The sequence below is a fragment of the Lampris incognitus genome, chromosome 5, assembly GCF_029633865.1.
Source record: "Lampris incognitus isolate fLamInc1 chromosome 5, fLamInc1.hap2, whole genome shotgun sequence".
Taxonomy (NCBI): domain Eukaryota; kingdom Metazoa; phylum Chordata; class Actinopteri; order Lampriformes; family Lampridae; genus Lampris; species Lampris incognitus.
In genome coordinates, this window is record NC_079215.1 from 60202479 (window position 1) to 60218554 (window position 16076).

Consider the following 16076-nt stretch of genomic DNA (forward strand, 5'->3'; position numbering starts at 1 on the left):
TTTTTAACTGACGCCAAACTCGACGTTCTACGTCACACCTTGGCGCCAGCGCTCTCGCTCAGACCATACCCAACCGCCGTAAGGGTCAATAATCTGGTAACTCTATTTCCTCTTTACCCCCAAAACTGTTGGCACATAAATATACCTGAATATGGTAGTATGTATATGTATATGAAAGTAAAATGGAATTACTCTAGCTGCATAATACGTTATTACATGGCATTAACCCGCGAATGAATAATATAACCCCCCCATTCAACTAATGGTTTGACCCGTTTCATCCCGCCCCTGACGCCATTTCCCATGTTATTCCTTTGAGGGCTCTCTGAGAGTAGTAATTCAACAATTTTGATGCATTATTTGCTTAGAATTACAGTCTACTAATTTTTTGGATTATTAAATTCCCGTCTTCTTCCTGACAGAGGAGGGGAATTTACCTCCGAATTCGACCGACTAGAGTTATTTCCTGAGGCGACGATGTACATCAAACAGGTAAGCCAGACGGCGCGCCAGCCGTGTATGTCGCCTGCTTCTCCTCTGCTAACCAGCCTTGCTGCCCGCAGCGCGACGCTTGTGTTGCCGCTCTCGACTTGCCGCCGCGTTAGACGCAACATACTGATACTTTAATGCGTCTGCAGCCTGAATTAAGTACACCGCAACGCAAACCGACCTGTAAGCAATTGCAGTTGCTAGCTTGCTTACGCTAACTAACTTTGAGTGTTGTGTGTAGCTGCCCGCCCCCTTTCACTGGTTCGAGCTGCGCTGTGGTTCAGGCGGTAAAGCTAACCTGCCAGCCCAGCTAGCAGTCTGTACCTTGCACGTCATTTTATGGCCCGTTTTTCTCCATTCAGAGTCAGCTGTTTTGCAGACACATTATCTTTTTGGGTCAGTCAGCCTCAGACTAGCAAGTTGGCCAGCCCTTTCTCAGTTAGACGTGCGTTGGCCTTATTTTATATAACATTTGGGTAACACTTTAGTATGGGGAACATAAAAAAACTTAATTACTAGTGAATTAGTAATGATCAAGATGTCACTTTATTATGGGGAACATATTCTAAGTAACAAAAACTTAATTTACAGTAATTTCACACTATGAACACTTGTAGTTTTGTGTTTTGTTATGTAAGAACAGACCATATTGATTAAGTGTTAGTAAGGGAGAATAACTCTTCTTGTGGTACTACCACCTTATAAAGTCCATACTAAGCAAAGCATATTGAGATGGTACTACTAATAAGCAATAATTCTGAGGTTATAGAGGGAAAACTCATAGTTAATGGCTTACTGGTTGTATAATAAGGCCATGCAGAATAAGGCATTAATGAGTACATAATAATGACCAATTAAGAGCCAATATTTTGCTAATTTGCATGCTAATAAGCACCTAATTAATGGTGACTACGTTCCCCATACTAAAGTGTTACCAACATTTGTTGTCATCCTTAGTCGGTGTTGCATCCTTCACCTTTTCATTAGAGTGTACTAGAGTTTCATTCACCAGTTACGTAGACGAGTATAATGCCAGGCCGACCCACGAAATACTGGTGATCAACCCCGGTCGCTCGCAGGTGCCTGTATCCGTTAATGCTGCCTCGGTTTACTTGTCAGTTTTTGTGAATCGGTTCAAGTAGTCTGATTTTGGATTATCATGCAGGTCATCATCCAAGGGTTCCGAAGTTACAGGGACCAAACGGTGGTAGACCCCTTCAGTCCTAAACACAATGTCATTGGTGAGTGTGGTCTTTTTCTCTATTTCGTCATTCAGTTGTTTCAGCGATGTTTCTCTTGAGGCATTGTGTATTTTGTGGTGTTAATATGACATGGTTGCATGTTCAGTGAAATCTCTTCCCTGTATTTGATTCTGGAATTTAAAAGCTGCTAGAGTCTACAATTGGTCTTAATTACAAAGTTAATTTGAGGCCACTTCCTCAAGGTATTATTGGGTTCTGCACCATCACAATATTCAACCCTCCTATTATCTTTGGGGTCAATTTGACCCCATTCAATGTTTAACGTCTCTAAATAAATGATTGACATCATTTTTTTTGTGTCATATTTCATGACTTTTCCTAATTTAATGGGGACAGCTGGGCAAACATGAAATTAACATGATGATATGTTTCTATGTCCTGTACACATTTTATACGCATCGGTGTTCTTTGGAGTCAATTTGACCCCAGGCTGTTTTAGCTGTATAAAACATAAGAAATATCAACATTTTACACACATTTGTTTTGGTTGTTTTGGATGATATTGAGGTCACTATAACATGCAATTTTATAATCTTCAAAAAACTTCCCTCTGCTTTAGCGCCCTAACCTAACATAACTATACCTGTAGTAGTGTAAGAACCACTGACAGTTCACACAACATGGGGGAGGGGAAAACATCATTCCCACAAAAACTTTGATATTTCCCGTGCTGTGGGGGCGGGAAAATATGGTTCCCGCGAAGACATTGATAGTTCACATAACATAGGGGTGAAGCAAACATATACAAGCTTGCACAGCAGCCTTCTAAACCATTTCTCTTGGTGCTCTGTGTGCTGTCCCTTTCCGCTCGCTTTCAATTGAAAATGACCTCTAAGAAAAGGTTTTCTGTCAGTGAGGTTTTGTCACAGCTCTTTGACCATGAAAGTGACAGAGGAGAATGTGTCTGAGACAGGATAATGTTGAGGAGGACCCTGATAATGAGGCATCCTCCTCTGATGAGAATGAGACACTTAGTGTCGACCCTCCTGTTGTCTCTTAACAACTAGCAGACATGTTACCTTCCATAAACGGAAAGTTATTATGGTCCGTCTCCCCACTTGAACAACAGGGTAGACTTTGTGCTGCTAATGTCATCAGAATGGTTCCATACCCCACCAGATTTGCTGTCAGCCATGTCTAAGACATAAAATCAGCATTTGAGCTCTTCATAACACCATCGATCGAAAAGGATATACTTGAGAAGACAAACTTAGAGGGGAGGCGCATGTATGGAGACAGTTGGAAAGACTTGGATGTGACCCACTTGCAAGCCTACATTGGGTTGCTCATTTTGGCAGGAGTGTACAAGTCAAAAGGGGAAGCAACAGCAAGCCTTTGGGCTGCTGACACTGGAAGGGCAATATTTCCAGCCAACATATCTCTAAAGACATTCCATGTTTTATCCCGTGTCATACGCTTTGATGACAGAGAAACAAGGCAGGGCCGATGAGAGTGTGACAAACTCGCAGCAATACGGGATGTATGGGACCAATGGGTTCAGCAATTACCCTTTCTTTACAATCCAGGTCCCCATGTGACTGTGGATGAATGTCTGGTTGCATTTCGTGGGCGCTGTCCCTTCAGACAATACATACCAAGCAAACCGGCCAAATGCGGTATCAAAATATGGGCAGCATGTGATGCACAGTTCAGCTATGCCTGGAATATGCCGGTGTACACTGGGAAATCCCCTGGAGAAGCACCTGAAAAAAATCAGGGCATGAGGGTGGTACTAGACATGGTTGAAGGACTGAATGGTCATAACATTACATGTAATAATTTTTTTACATCGTATGCCCTGGGTGAGGAACTGCTGAAAAAGAAGGTTACCATGTTGGGGACAATGGGAAAAACAAGCCGGCGCTTCCCTCTGAGCAACTGGGTTACGTGTTGGTGAAACCTCATATCGAGAGAAGACGGTGCCTTCCAAGAGCATCAACAGCTGCTGCAACTGTTGTGAAGGACATCCAGAGCAGAACAACAGAGACACACACCCCAACTCCTCCAGTGGATCAAACTGCAGGCAGGAAACGTGGCAGGTGCCAGGTCTGCCCCAACAGAAATGACTCAAAGACCAGCAATACCTGTGTGAAATGCAAGAAATACATCTGCAAGGAACACATACACACACACTCTGCACATCATGTGTACAGTAGTGCAGACAAAAGGCTGGAATGTACCTTATGGTGGCATGAAGGAAAAAATAATATGCTGTTCATATTCTGTCTGCTCGTATTCTGTCAAACTCATTTTAGTGACTATGTAACTTTGTTTTTTTACTATCTCACACATACATATTCGCGTACATAGCACTTAGAGTAGCATAGAACAATCCCTGACACAATGCTCAAATGTACTTTTTTATAGGTGTTTTTTGTAAATAAAGAACTGTTGTGTTCTTTACTGATGTTCTGATGATGATGATCTGTTTTACAAATAAAATCCTTCTAAATGTTTGAAGTTGTGTTTGTTTTTCCTGGGGTCAAATTGACCCCGAATGTAATACATGTTACTATCCTTGATAATAGAAATCGTTTCTCTTTTCAAATGTTATAGATAACAAAAATATGTACTTAGAAATAATATAAATCCATTAAAACACCAAAAAGATCTTTCTTTCCAATTTTAGGTCGATCAGTGAGATTTTATGGTGATTTGCATATTTTTCCACAGTCGCGTAATAGGTATTCTGGATGTATAAAGGGTGTGTGTGTGTGGGGGGGGGGGGGGGGGCTTATGTTTTATTTAAAGGGTTATTTAGATAGTCAACAAAGAAGCATAAAGTACCTGACACATAAACTTGGGTAGCAATCATTTTCTGGAGGTTTAAATTGCTGGGGTCAAATTGACCCCAAGGATAAAAGATGTTAGTAAATTTGAACAGTAGGGTTAAATTCAGCAAATGAAGGCACTTTTTAAGCCTTGGAATCAGTGTGGTGTGTGTACCTCTGTAATTGAAATGGTTCATTAATACATGGGAATCAGTACTTTTCAAAGTTGATGTTACAGTATGTCACACATTAAAATGTATGTTTTGCCCCCAATGTTATAATTTTCTCATTTCTTTTTTTGTTCCATAAATGGTTACAGTTGGAAGAAACGGCTCTGGAAAAAGTAACTTTTTCTACGGTATGTGAGTTCAGTTAAATTATACTGATATAGATCATCACTTTTTTGTAGTGTAGTATTGATTTCTTTTTCAAAAATGCCGCTTTTGCTTCTCTTTAGCCATCCAGTTTGTGCTCAGTGATGAGTTCAGCCACCTCCGCCCTGAGCAGCGCCTGGCCTTACTCCATGTCAGTACAAAGAAATACCTAAATGTCCTGTTGATAGTGCTATGATGCATTACCTCTTTGTCAGATGTAGGTCGATCTTTTACAACAACCTGTTTTACTGTATGGAAAATCCAAAATCAAATGGAAAAATTAAATGTGATTGTAGGATTACATTTAGGGTAAAATTAACCGGTACTTTTTTGTTTGAATTGTCTTTTTCTTGTCACTGTAGGAAGGGACTGGTCCTCGTGTCATTTCAGCTTTTGTGGAGATTATATTTGACAACTCTGACAATCGGCTACCGGTAAGGGTTTTAACACGTTCTTCATTAAACCCTTTATTGCGATCACTTTTATCTGTACTGACAGCTGGGATAGGCTCCAGTATCCCTGCGACCCTGGGAGCAGGATAAGCTGTTTAGATAATGGATGGATGGATGGATGGATGGATGGATGGATGGATGGATGGATGGATGGTATTGTCCATTAACAGCAGTGAATGGATGGTATCAGTAAAAATTCCCCCTGCTGTCTCTTAACAGACAATTGCAAGCATTTCACATTTTATCAAACACCTGTCCCTTAAAGAAAGTTCATATGGTCACAAAAATTGATGATTTACCAGTGGTTTGTTAACATTATTGTACAGTTGAAATCACTTTGTGGTCATGGTTATAGTGATCAACAGCTTATACTGATCAAAAATCACCAGGCAGATTCATTCCTATAATAATGTTATTCAAATAATCTGGATATTTTGATCAAACAGCCAGCTTTATGTGGTCCTTTTGGGCCTGTGAGACATTGGAAATTGGACAAAAAAATTATAAAATGGGGGTAATTAACAAAACGTGTTGTTAAAAGGTTTAACCATTTTTTCACTTTTCAGTATCACGGGGGACCGTGATACTGAAATGTGCTTCCAAAATTAGCAGAATTGGTATGGGCTCATTTTAATTTTTAGGCCTTGGCCTAGCTGTTGTAAAAAATGTACTTTAGGCAACACTAAATGACTTTACATACCAAGCCTGACTTTTTTGTATGTGTTTTTATGATCCACTGTCTCAAAAAAAAAAAGAACTTGATGCACAGATCTTGAACAATCTTGCACACAGCCCATTGCATATTTTTTAATTTTCTTGCAAAAACTTGCAGTGTGAAACAAAGGCGAGTCCTCTAGCAGTGAGTATGACTTTGAACTTCTCTCACTTCGAAGTAGAAAAAGAAAATAGGGCCTATTGGTGAAGAACAAGAAGAATTTCACAAGCTCTGATACAGGAGCTGTGGAACCATCCTCCCGATTGCTTCGGGTTTTCTTAAAGCTTTGATTTAACAAACTAAAGGGAACTCGAGTAAACTAATGACAAAAATAAACTAAACTTGGTGAACAATTATGGTACACAATGTAAAATAAATTAGTATGTAGTGAACAACAACTGTAGTGAACAACTTTAGTAAACAAAACTAAAGTATAAAATTTGACAACCTGCAGTGGCACTAGAAAGTTTGCAGACCCTTTAAAATGTTCTGTATTTCTGTACAAACGTGACCTAAAATGTGATCAGATCTTCATCCAAGTCCTGAAACTAGATGAGAACATTACAGAAAACTTTGTACTTTTTCATTTATTTATTAAGCAAAGTCATCCAAGGGTAAATGTCTTGGTTGGAGAAAATATGTGAACCTCTAGGATTATCAGTTTATTCAATAAGTGGGGATGACAATCAGGTGTGAGTTAAGCAGGCCCTGCCCTATTGAAAGAACTTAAACTTGGGTCTTCACTATCAAAATCTGGTCTTCCCCACACAACCTGGTGGACGTTTGCCTTGCCTTGATCAAAGGAGATATCTGTGGACCTCAGAAAAAAAGCTGATGCTCACCAGGCTGGAAAAGGTAGGGAAAAAAACTTTATAAAGAATTTGCACTCCGCCAATCAGCTGTCAGGCAGATGGTGTACAAATGGAAGAAATTCAACACTATCGTCCAAAAAAAAAAAAAAAAAAAAATCACTCCAAGAGCAAGGTGTATTATAATCTGAGAGATCACAAAGTAGGGGTGCAACGGATCACAAAACTCATGGTTCAGATCGTATCACGGTTTTAAGTCAGGGATTGGATCACTTTTCCGATCAGCAAAAAAAAAAAAAAAAAAAGGGGGGGGCAAATATAGCTTTGCTTTCCATTTATTCTGGAAAACACTTAAGGCAAGGAACTTTTCCCATGGTCTTGAATGACAACAACATTCAAGATGGCTAATGTTTATATAAAATCTTAAAATATATAAAATATTCAGTACTCGTGATGTCATGTCAAATGGGTAGCCATTCATTCATTCATTCATTCATCATCAGCCACTTTTCCAGGGTCAGGTCGTGGTGGCAACAAGCTAAGTAGGGCACTCCAGATGGCCCTCTCCCCAGCAATGCCCTCCAGCTCCTGGGGGATCCCAAGGCGTTCCCAGGCTAGATTGGACATGTAGTCCCTCCAGCGAGTTCCCGGTCTACCCCGGGGTCTCCTCTCAGTTGGCTTTGCCCGGTAAACCTCCAAGGGAAGGCACCCAGGAGGCATCCTAATCAAATGCCTGAACCATCTCAACTGGTTCCGTTCGATGCAAAATGGCTGGCCATGCTCGATGTATTGCCATTGTGATATGGCTTTCTCATGGAACAATGCCTGCACACTGTAGCTTTTTACCGTCACCCTTCTTCCATCAATATATTTTACATGGAAGCCAAAGTGTTTCCATATATGTGACTTAAATGATGCAGGAGGCTTTTCAAGTTCTTCCGCTCCTTTGCTAGCCATGATTGTCACTGCACTTTTTGCAACGTGAGCATCCCTGAATGATTGGTTGGGATTCAACATGCCCTCTTCACGGGAATGCAACAGCTTTTTTTTTTTTTTTTTGCGTTATCAACCAATCGTTGTGCTTCAGAGTTAAACACAGCATGCATCTGTCTTGTCTATCTTTTCACTGCCACTCTGCATCAAGATTTGAGGAATTATTACTTTTTTTTGAGGGGGGGTTTCCCCCTTTTTCTCCCCAATTGTACTTGGCCAGTTACCCTTTTTTCCGAGCTGTCCTGGTTGCTGCTCCACCACGTCTGCTAATCTGGGGAGGGCTGCAGACTACCACATGCCTCCTCCAATATATGTGGAGTTGCCAACTGCTTCTTTTCACCTGACAGTGAGGAGTTTTGCCAGGGGGACGTAGCACGTGGGAGAATCACACTATATTACATTACAGTCATTTAGCCGATGCTTTTATCCAAAGCAACTTAAAGTAAGTGCATTTAACTTAGGAAATCAGGAGAACTACTAGTCATCAGAGGCCATAAGTGCATCTTCTCTCTAAACAAGCATCTAAGAGCAAAACCAGTGTTAAAGTAAAAGCACCAGAAAGAGTTTTTTTTATGAGTGAATACAATAACTGCTAAGAGCAAGTAACAGGGTAGTAGTTCTTGAAGAGGTGAGTTTTCAACCTGCACCTAAAGATGGCCAGCGACTCCGCTGTCCTGACATCAGTGGGGAGTTCATTTGACCACAGTGGGGACAGGACAGAAAAGAGCCGCAACTGGGTCGATCGGCAGCAGGGGCCTCTGAGCGATGGGGCAACCAGGTGTCCTGAAGCAACTGAGCGAAGTGGTCGGGCGGGGGTGTAGGGCTTGAGCATGGCCTGGAGATAGGAAGGAGCTGTTTCTTTCACTGCCCTGTAGGCTAGCACCAGAGTCTTAAACTGGATGCGAGCAGCTACTGAGAGCCAGTGTAGGGACATGAGAAGGGGAGTTGTGTGGGAGAACTTAGGGCGGTTGAACACCAGAAGAGCTGCAGCTTTCTGAGCAAGCTCCAGAGGTCTGATGGCCGACGCCGGGGCGCCAGCAAGGAGGGAGTTGCCGTAGTCCAGCAGGGAGATGACCAGAGCCTGGATAAGCACCTGTGCTATCTCGTCAGTGAGGAATGGTCGAATCCTCCTGATGTTATAGAGGAGAAATCTGCAGGAGATTTCTCCTCTATAACACATTTCTTATCTATACCCCCCAGTCCCCCCCCCCCTGCACCCCCAAAACAGGCGCTCCAACCAACCAGAGGAGGCGCTAGTGCAGTAACCAGGACACATATACATGTCTGGCTTCCCATCCGCAGACACGGCCAATTGTGTCTGTAGGGACGCCCGACCAAGCCGGAGATAACACGAGTATTTGAACCAGTGATCCCCATGTTGGTAGGCAACGGAATAGACTACCACATCACCCGGACGCCCCGGAATTGTTACTTTAAAAAGTAACAGCGGCAGTAAAACTGTTTTTCACTATTATGGTTATATTTTGCAATTAATCCATGGTGCTCATGCATGCCCAACCGTGGGGGGCTTTCCATACAGATCAAGGATCAACTATGTTCCATTAAACCGCTATCATAAAGAAGCCCAGTGTAACATCTAAAGAGCTACAGGCCTCTTGGATTGGCTAAGGTCACTGCTCTTGAGTCCACAATCAGGCCCACACTGAACAAGAATGGTGTACATGGTCGAATAGCAAGGAGGAAGCAACTGCTCTCCAAGAAGAACATTGCTGCCACGGGCTCATGTCTGCACAATTTAGATGCACAGACAGTTAGACAATTGCAAAAAAACAAAAACAAATGCACGAGGATTCGAACCGGTGTTCCCCGGGTCGGTATGCAATGGAATAGACCACTATGCTACCTGGATGCCCCTTAACTCTCCTTTTTAATTTTCTCTCGGATCTTTTTTTACCTCCATTGCTGTAAATAAATAAAAAGACTGCATTTATATAAGGCTTTTCTAGTCTACCGACCACTCAAAGCACTTTACAATGTATGCCTCACATTTATACACTGATGGCAGAGCCTGCCATTGTAAGGTGCCAAGCTGATCATCAGGAACAGTTGAGGGTTCAGTGTCTTGCTCAAGGACACGTTGACATGCTCTCTGAAGGAGCCGGTGATTGAACCAGGAGCCTTTTGATTACTGGACGACCCGCTCTACCTCTTGAACCATGCCGCCCCACTGTAAAATTCAAAATGGTGCCCAACAGTGCCCAATTGCTGCTCAAGACAATTGGATGTCGCAATTGGTGCAATGAGTCTAGTCTGCCAATTCATGCCCGATGAAAAATTAAGCTTAAAACATGTCCACATTTTAGAGAATGTAATTAATGTTGTCCTCATTAATGATGTATTATTTCACCCACCCGCAATCCATCTGTTATTAATCAGAATGTTGATTTTTATGACTCGGCCCTCCTGATCTGCAGTTGCGATCCGCACATCACTAGCTGAGAAGCAGACAAACACGTTGATGTGTCATTTGTCCAAACAGCGAAATCAGTAAATTACCTTATATCAGACAGACTTCTCTTGTAGATTAGTCATGGAAAACGAGAACTGTGCGAGTTTTCGTTTTGTGTCAAGCAGCAGAAAGTTTTATCATGAGGTATTTGAATTAATTTGTCTTACCTCACAGCCTGTAGGTGTCGATGTCATAGTTAGATGCCAGGTGGAATACTTCCTAGTCTGGTTTTAACACAGCATTGCAGCATAGACCAACATTTGATTGATCGTAGTATATAAGCCTCTTCTGTTTGTAAACTGGGAGCAATAGGATGGATGTGTGTTCTCATTTGTTGAAGGGAGGTCGGGCGAGGTCCATATATCCATCCTGGAAGGGAGTGTAAACATGGTCCAAATGCGGTCACTCCTCGCGTCAGGCAACAGATGCTCTGATGGTATTACGGCAGGACTTTCTTCAGATTGGTGTTTTTGATGTCACCAGTGATGATGAAAGCCACGTTCAGATGAGCTTAACCAAGAAAACGTGTTTTCCTCAAAGACTTTTGATGTCATACAAACGAAAGATGAATGAGGTTTTACGTTCATTTCACTTGGTCACACTCGATCGATTTGACAATTGTTGGCAGTAGCATGCCAATGTAGCGTGACAGTCTGACAATAAAACAAACAGAACATCGTCAGTAGTAAATGATGCTACTTTAAAAACATTACAGAATAAGGCTTTGCAAATGACAGATGATGTAGACAGTGTATGGAAGAAGTTTATTAGGCTTTAAGGACACTCAAAATATGTTTTGGTAAGAAATTTCGAATATAAACAAGATTGAGTGTTTACGAGGAGAACTACACTGGGTACCTTTTAACTGCAACTTGTGCTTCTTCGGCAGTGCATTGTGCTGATTACGTTATAGCCCGACATCGAATGATGCCACCATTTCAATAACAAATGCCATTTTTGCACTGACCGTAATAGTAGTCATTATATTGGGACTTTGAGTGTAAAAATCGTGATTTGCCATGCTGACACCGAGAGGTGGCACGCAATTTGAGATAGGTGGCTGCCTTTGAATTCTCTTCTTCTCCCGGCTGCCCTCGTTAGGGGTCGCCACAGTGGATCATCCATTGCCATCTCTTCCTGTCCTCTGCATCTTCCTCTGTCACACCAAACACCTTCCTTGTCACCAACTATGTCACTGACATGTCAAATGATAGAGCTGATGCCAGAATAAGAACAGATTTTGCAGCTACATCCCAGAGACACAGAGAACATTGGCAACAACTGGTGGCATTTTTCACACTTTATATCACCAATTCGAATAGATAAGAGATACAGTTTTAAATTGGCGAAGTGTTCCTTTAAAGATATTATGAAATGTCTTTCATAACTGCTTTTTTTGTTATTAATCACCTGTTTTATTGTTGAAGCAATTACATTTTTCTCTGTGTTGGAAGTTTTAATCTTGTTCCTTCTTTTCAACCATGTCAATGACAGTCTCTTTAGAAAGTATTCAGACCTCTTCACTTTTTGCACACTTGTGTTGTAGATTTAATTTTAAACGGATAAAATTTTAATTTTTGTCCAACAAGCTACACTCAATAACTCAAAATGACAAAGTGAAAAAATGCTTTTAGAAATTTTTGCAAATTTATTAAAAATAAAAACTGAAATCTCATTTACATAATGAGTATTCAGACCCTTTGCTGTGGCACACCAAATTGTGGTTGGGTGCATCCAGTTTGCTTTAATTATCATTGAGATGTGTCTAGAACTTGATTGGAGTCTACCTGTGGCAAATTGAATGGTTTGGAAATAATTTAGAAAGGGACACACCTGTGTATATAAGGTCCCACAGTTCACCTAGCATATAAGGTGAAAAACTAAGTCACTAAGTCCAAGGAACTGTCTGTCGACCTCTGTGAGGGTATAAAACTATTTCTAAAGCTTTGGGTGTCCCCTGGAACACACAGGACTCCATAATTGTGAATTGGAAGAAATTTAGAACCACCAGGAATCTTAATAGAGTTGGCTTTCCAGCCAAACTGAGTAACTGAGCAAGAAGGGCCTTGGTCAGGGAGGTGACCAAGAACCCAATGATCACTCTAATAGAGCTTCAGAAGTCCTCTGCAGAGATGGGAGAACCTGCTGGAAGGATGACCATGTCGGCAGCACTCCATTAATCAGGCCTTAATGATAGAGTGGCTAGATGAAACCACTCTTGAGTTAAAGGCATATGATAGCCCACTTGAAGTTTACCGAACCGCATTCAAAGGACTAAGAGCATGATGAAAAAGATTCTGTGGTCTGATGAGACAAAAATTGAATTCTTTGGGCAGAACTCCAAGCATTGTCTGGCGAACACCAGGTATTGCTCAAAACCTGGCTTACACCATCCCTACAGTGAAGCATGGTGGTGGCAGCGTCATGCTATGGGGGTGCTTCTCAGTGGCAGGGTCAGGGAGATTGGTCAGAATTGAGGGAAGGATGAATGCAGCCAAATACAGAGAGGTCCTTGAAGGATACCTGCTCCAGAGTGCATGCGACGTCAGACTGGGGCGACGGTTCACCTGTCAGCATGACAATGACCTGAAAGCATACAGCCAGACAATGCTGGAGTTGCTTTGAGACTAAATGGTAAATGGACTGCATTTATATAGCACTTTTCTAGTCTACCAACCACTCAAAGCACGTTACTATGTATGCCTCACATTCACCCATTCACACATTCATCCACTGATGGCGGAGTCTGCCATAGAAGGCGCCACCCTGCTCATCAGAAGCAGTTAGGGGTTCAGAGTCTTGCTTAAAGACAATTTGACACACTGTCTGCAAGAACCGGGTATCAAGCCAGGAAACCTGCCAATTACTAGATGACCCGCTTTACCTCCTGAGCCATACCGCCCCAGTGACAAGTCTCTGACTGTCCTTGAGTGGCCAAACCAAAGCTCAGACTCAAACCCCATTGAAAATCTCTGGAGAGAGCTGAAGATGGCAGTTCAGATGCTTCCCATCCAATCTGACGGAGCTTGAGAGGATTTGTCAGGAAGAATGGGATAAACTGCCCAAATCTAGTTGTGGAAAACTTTTTAGAGCCTTACTCAAGAAGACTCGAAGCTGTAATTGCTGCCAAAGGGGCTTCTACAAAGTACTGAATTAAGGGTATGAATACTTAGTCTGAATATATAGAGCTTTCAGTTTTTGATTTTTAATTGCCAAAAAATTCCAAAAACATGTTTTCACTTTGTGATTATATATTATTGAGTGTAGATTGAGGGGCAACAATGGCAATTTTACCCATTTAAAATTAAATCTACAACACAAAGTGCAAAAAATAAAGGGGTCTGGATATTTTCAGAAGCCACTGTACATGTTGACATGGCCAGGGTGTCTTCAGGTACGGAGGAATTCTTAAAATGACTTGAGTATGTTATTTGAAGTGCAGGCCCTTATAAGATCTTCCATACAGTTAAAGACAGAACTTGACTTGGGTTGTGTAACTGTAATTATTCTGCTCTGCTCTGCTCTACTTGAATTTGAGATTACTATCTGACTTGGTTGCCGTCAATGCTTGTCCCCCTGAAGACTGATAGCTATCTCCCTTCAGATTGACAAGGAGGAGGTGTCCCTTAGGCGTGTCATCGGTGCCAAGAAAGACCAGTACTTTTTGGACAAGAAGATGGTGACGTAAGTGTCGCTAAGTTGCCTTTGCCCATGCCTTCCCAGTCAAACAAAATAGCAAGCATGTATGTAATCAACTGTTGGATGGCATTTGTGATTGTTACAGAAAGAACGACGTCATGAACCTCTTGGAGAGTGCGGGATTCTCCCGCAGTAATCCTTACTACATCGTCAAACAGGGAAAGGTGAGACGGGAGAGGGGCACCGTTATTTGTAAACCCATTTTTACAGTTTGTGTTTTAGCATTAGATCTAAGTCTTCTATCCAAAAAAAGCACAGCTGATAACAGAGGTGCCAATTACTATGATTTACCTGTAGAAGACACAGATTTTTATTGTGTGCAATGGAGAAGGTCACAAATCCTAAATTGTTTTTTTCTAATTTATTTCTGATTTTTCCCTTTTCCTCCCAATGTAGTGGCCAATCGATCCCTATTCTAGTTCAAACACCCACCCTCGTAATGCATGCGTTGGCCAGTTGCCTCTCTCCGGCCGGCAGTCTCGAAGGAGACTCCTCGCCACTTCCGTGACAAGGCGAATCCAGGCCGAACCACTGCTTTTTCCGACACACACAGAGATGCATTCATGTGACAAACACAAGCCGACTCCGCCCCCCTCCCGAAGACAGCATTGCCAATTATTGCTGCTTCATCGAGTCCGGCCATAGTCGGATCTGACAAGACCGAGGCGCGAACCCCAGTCCTCAGTGGGCAACTGCATCGACACAAAGCCGATGCTTAGACCGCTACACCACCACGGACCCTTACAAATCCTAAATTGTTATTATTTACCACCAGTCCCATGTTTTCTTCCCTCGGTTATCTGCCAATCCAACGTGTTTGAATTATGCATTCAATGTAAAGTCAAGATAAGCCTGCATAGCTCTAAAGTGTGGCAGTTTTACTCGCATCTGCTATTAAAATTTAACCGGTGTGAAGATAAATATTAATTCACTTGCATTTGTGAGCTGTTGCATTACTATCATTTGAGATTTGTAAAATCTGCCAGAGTAACAAATATTAACGCCTATGGGTTGGTAATATAGTATTTAATATAGATATAATAGGTATTATAGATGTGATAACATCTGGTATAGTTTTAAAGACAACTCTGATTTTACAACATAGTAACCAACTTTAAAATATACAACAGCTCATCAAATTGACTGAAAAAGTGATTTACTCCCTTTGTTGACAGGCGTCTGTTGGACACAATGACAAACACCCTGTTCTTAGGTATTGACTGAATAGCTGCAGGATGTAGACACCTGGCTGAGTTTGTCCCTAAAACCTTTCGGCTAAAAAAGAGTGGACATTGAATAAACAACAGTATGCAGAATGACTGTCCCCTGAAACAGAGGACATACATGGAGATTCCTTTGTTTCCTTAAGAATGGGTGCCATATGAGCATGCCACGTTAATATTAGAGCTCTGGAAGGAAAGTTAAAGTACTCCTCACAATGTTGTGGCAAATGCTATAATGAAAAAAGTCTGAGTATTGCAAACACATGAAATAATGACTGAATTCTTTATGAGCAGCACTCGATGTGATAAGAAACACAAACTGGAATATAAGCCCTCATGTTTTTAATTGGCGTGTGAGTCTGCATGTATACCCACACATACGATTGTGTTTGTTGTGAAGGCACTTTCACGTATGTGTCCCCTAACATTAACAGAATGATTTGCTGGCAATTTTCTGATAAAGGCAGCAGCTTGGGCGGCACGGTGGCGCAGTGGTTAGTGTGGTCGCCTCACAGCAAGAAGGTTCTGGGTTCGAGCCCCGGGGTAGTCCAACCTTGGTGGGTCGTCCTGGGTCATCCTCTTTGTGGTGTTTGCATGTTCTCCCCGTGTCTGCGTGGGTTTCCTCTGGGGCTCCGGTTTCCTCCCACAGTCCAAAGACATGTAGGTCAGGTGACTCAGCATGACTAAATTGTCCCTAGGTATGAATGTGTGTGTGTGCGCGTGCGTGCGTGCGTGCGTGCGCGCCCTGTGACCATTAACTACAGTTAAAATGGCCACGTTTACTATTCACAGAGGATTGAGGAATCGTTGCCGTCACAG

The 16076-nt window shown here is 42.0% G+C and overlaps 1 protein-coding gene across 1 annotated transcript in view; it reads left to right on the forward strand.

Annotated features, from left to right (window-relative positions):
- The first annotated feature begins 300 nt into the window (after nt 1-300).
- smc3 (structural maintenance of chromosomes 3) overlaps nt 301-16076 on the forward strand; it is a 93124-nt gene continuing 77348 nt past the window's right edge. The window contains exons 1-7 of the mRNA XM_056279704.1: nt 301-492; nt 1655-1730; nt 4842-4880; nt 4980-5047; nt 5259-5330; nt 13940-14019; nt 14120-14198. Coding sequence (XP_056135679.1) covers nt 478-492; nt 1655-1730; nt 4842-4880; nt 4980-5047; nt 5259-5330; nt 13940-14019; nt 14120-14198 — 429 coding nt within the window. The 5' untranslated portion in view covers nt 301-477. The remainder of the gene's footprint in view (nt 493-1654; nt 1731-4841; nt 4881-4979; nt 5048-5258; nt 5331-13939; nt 14020-14119; nt 14199-16076) is intronic.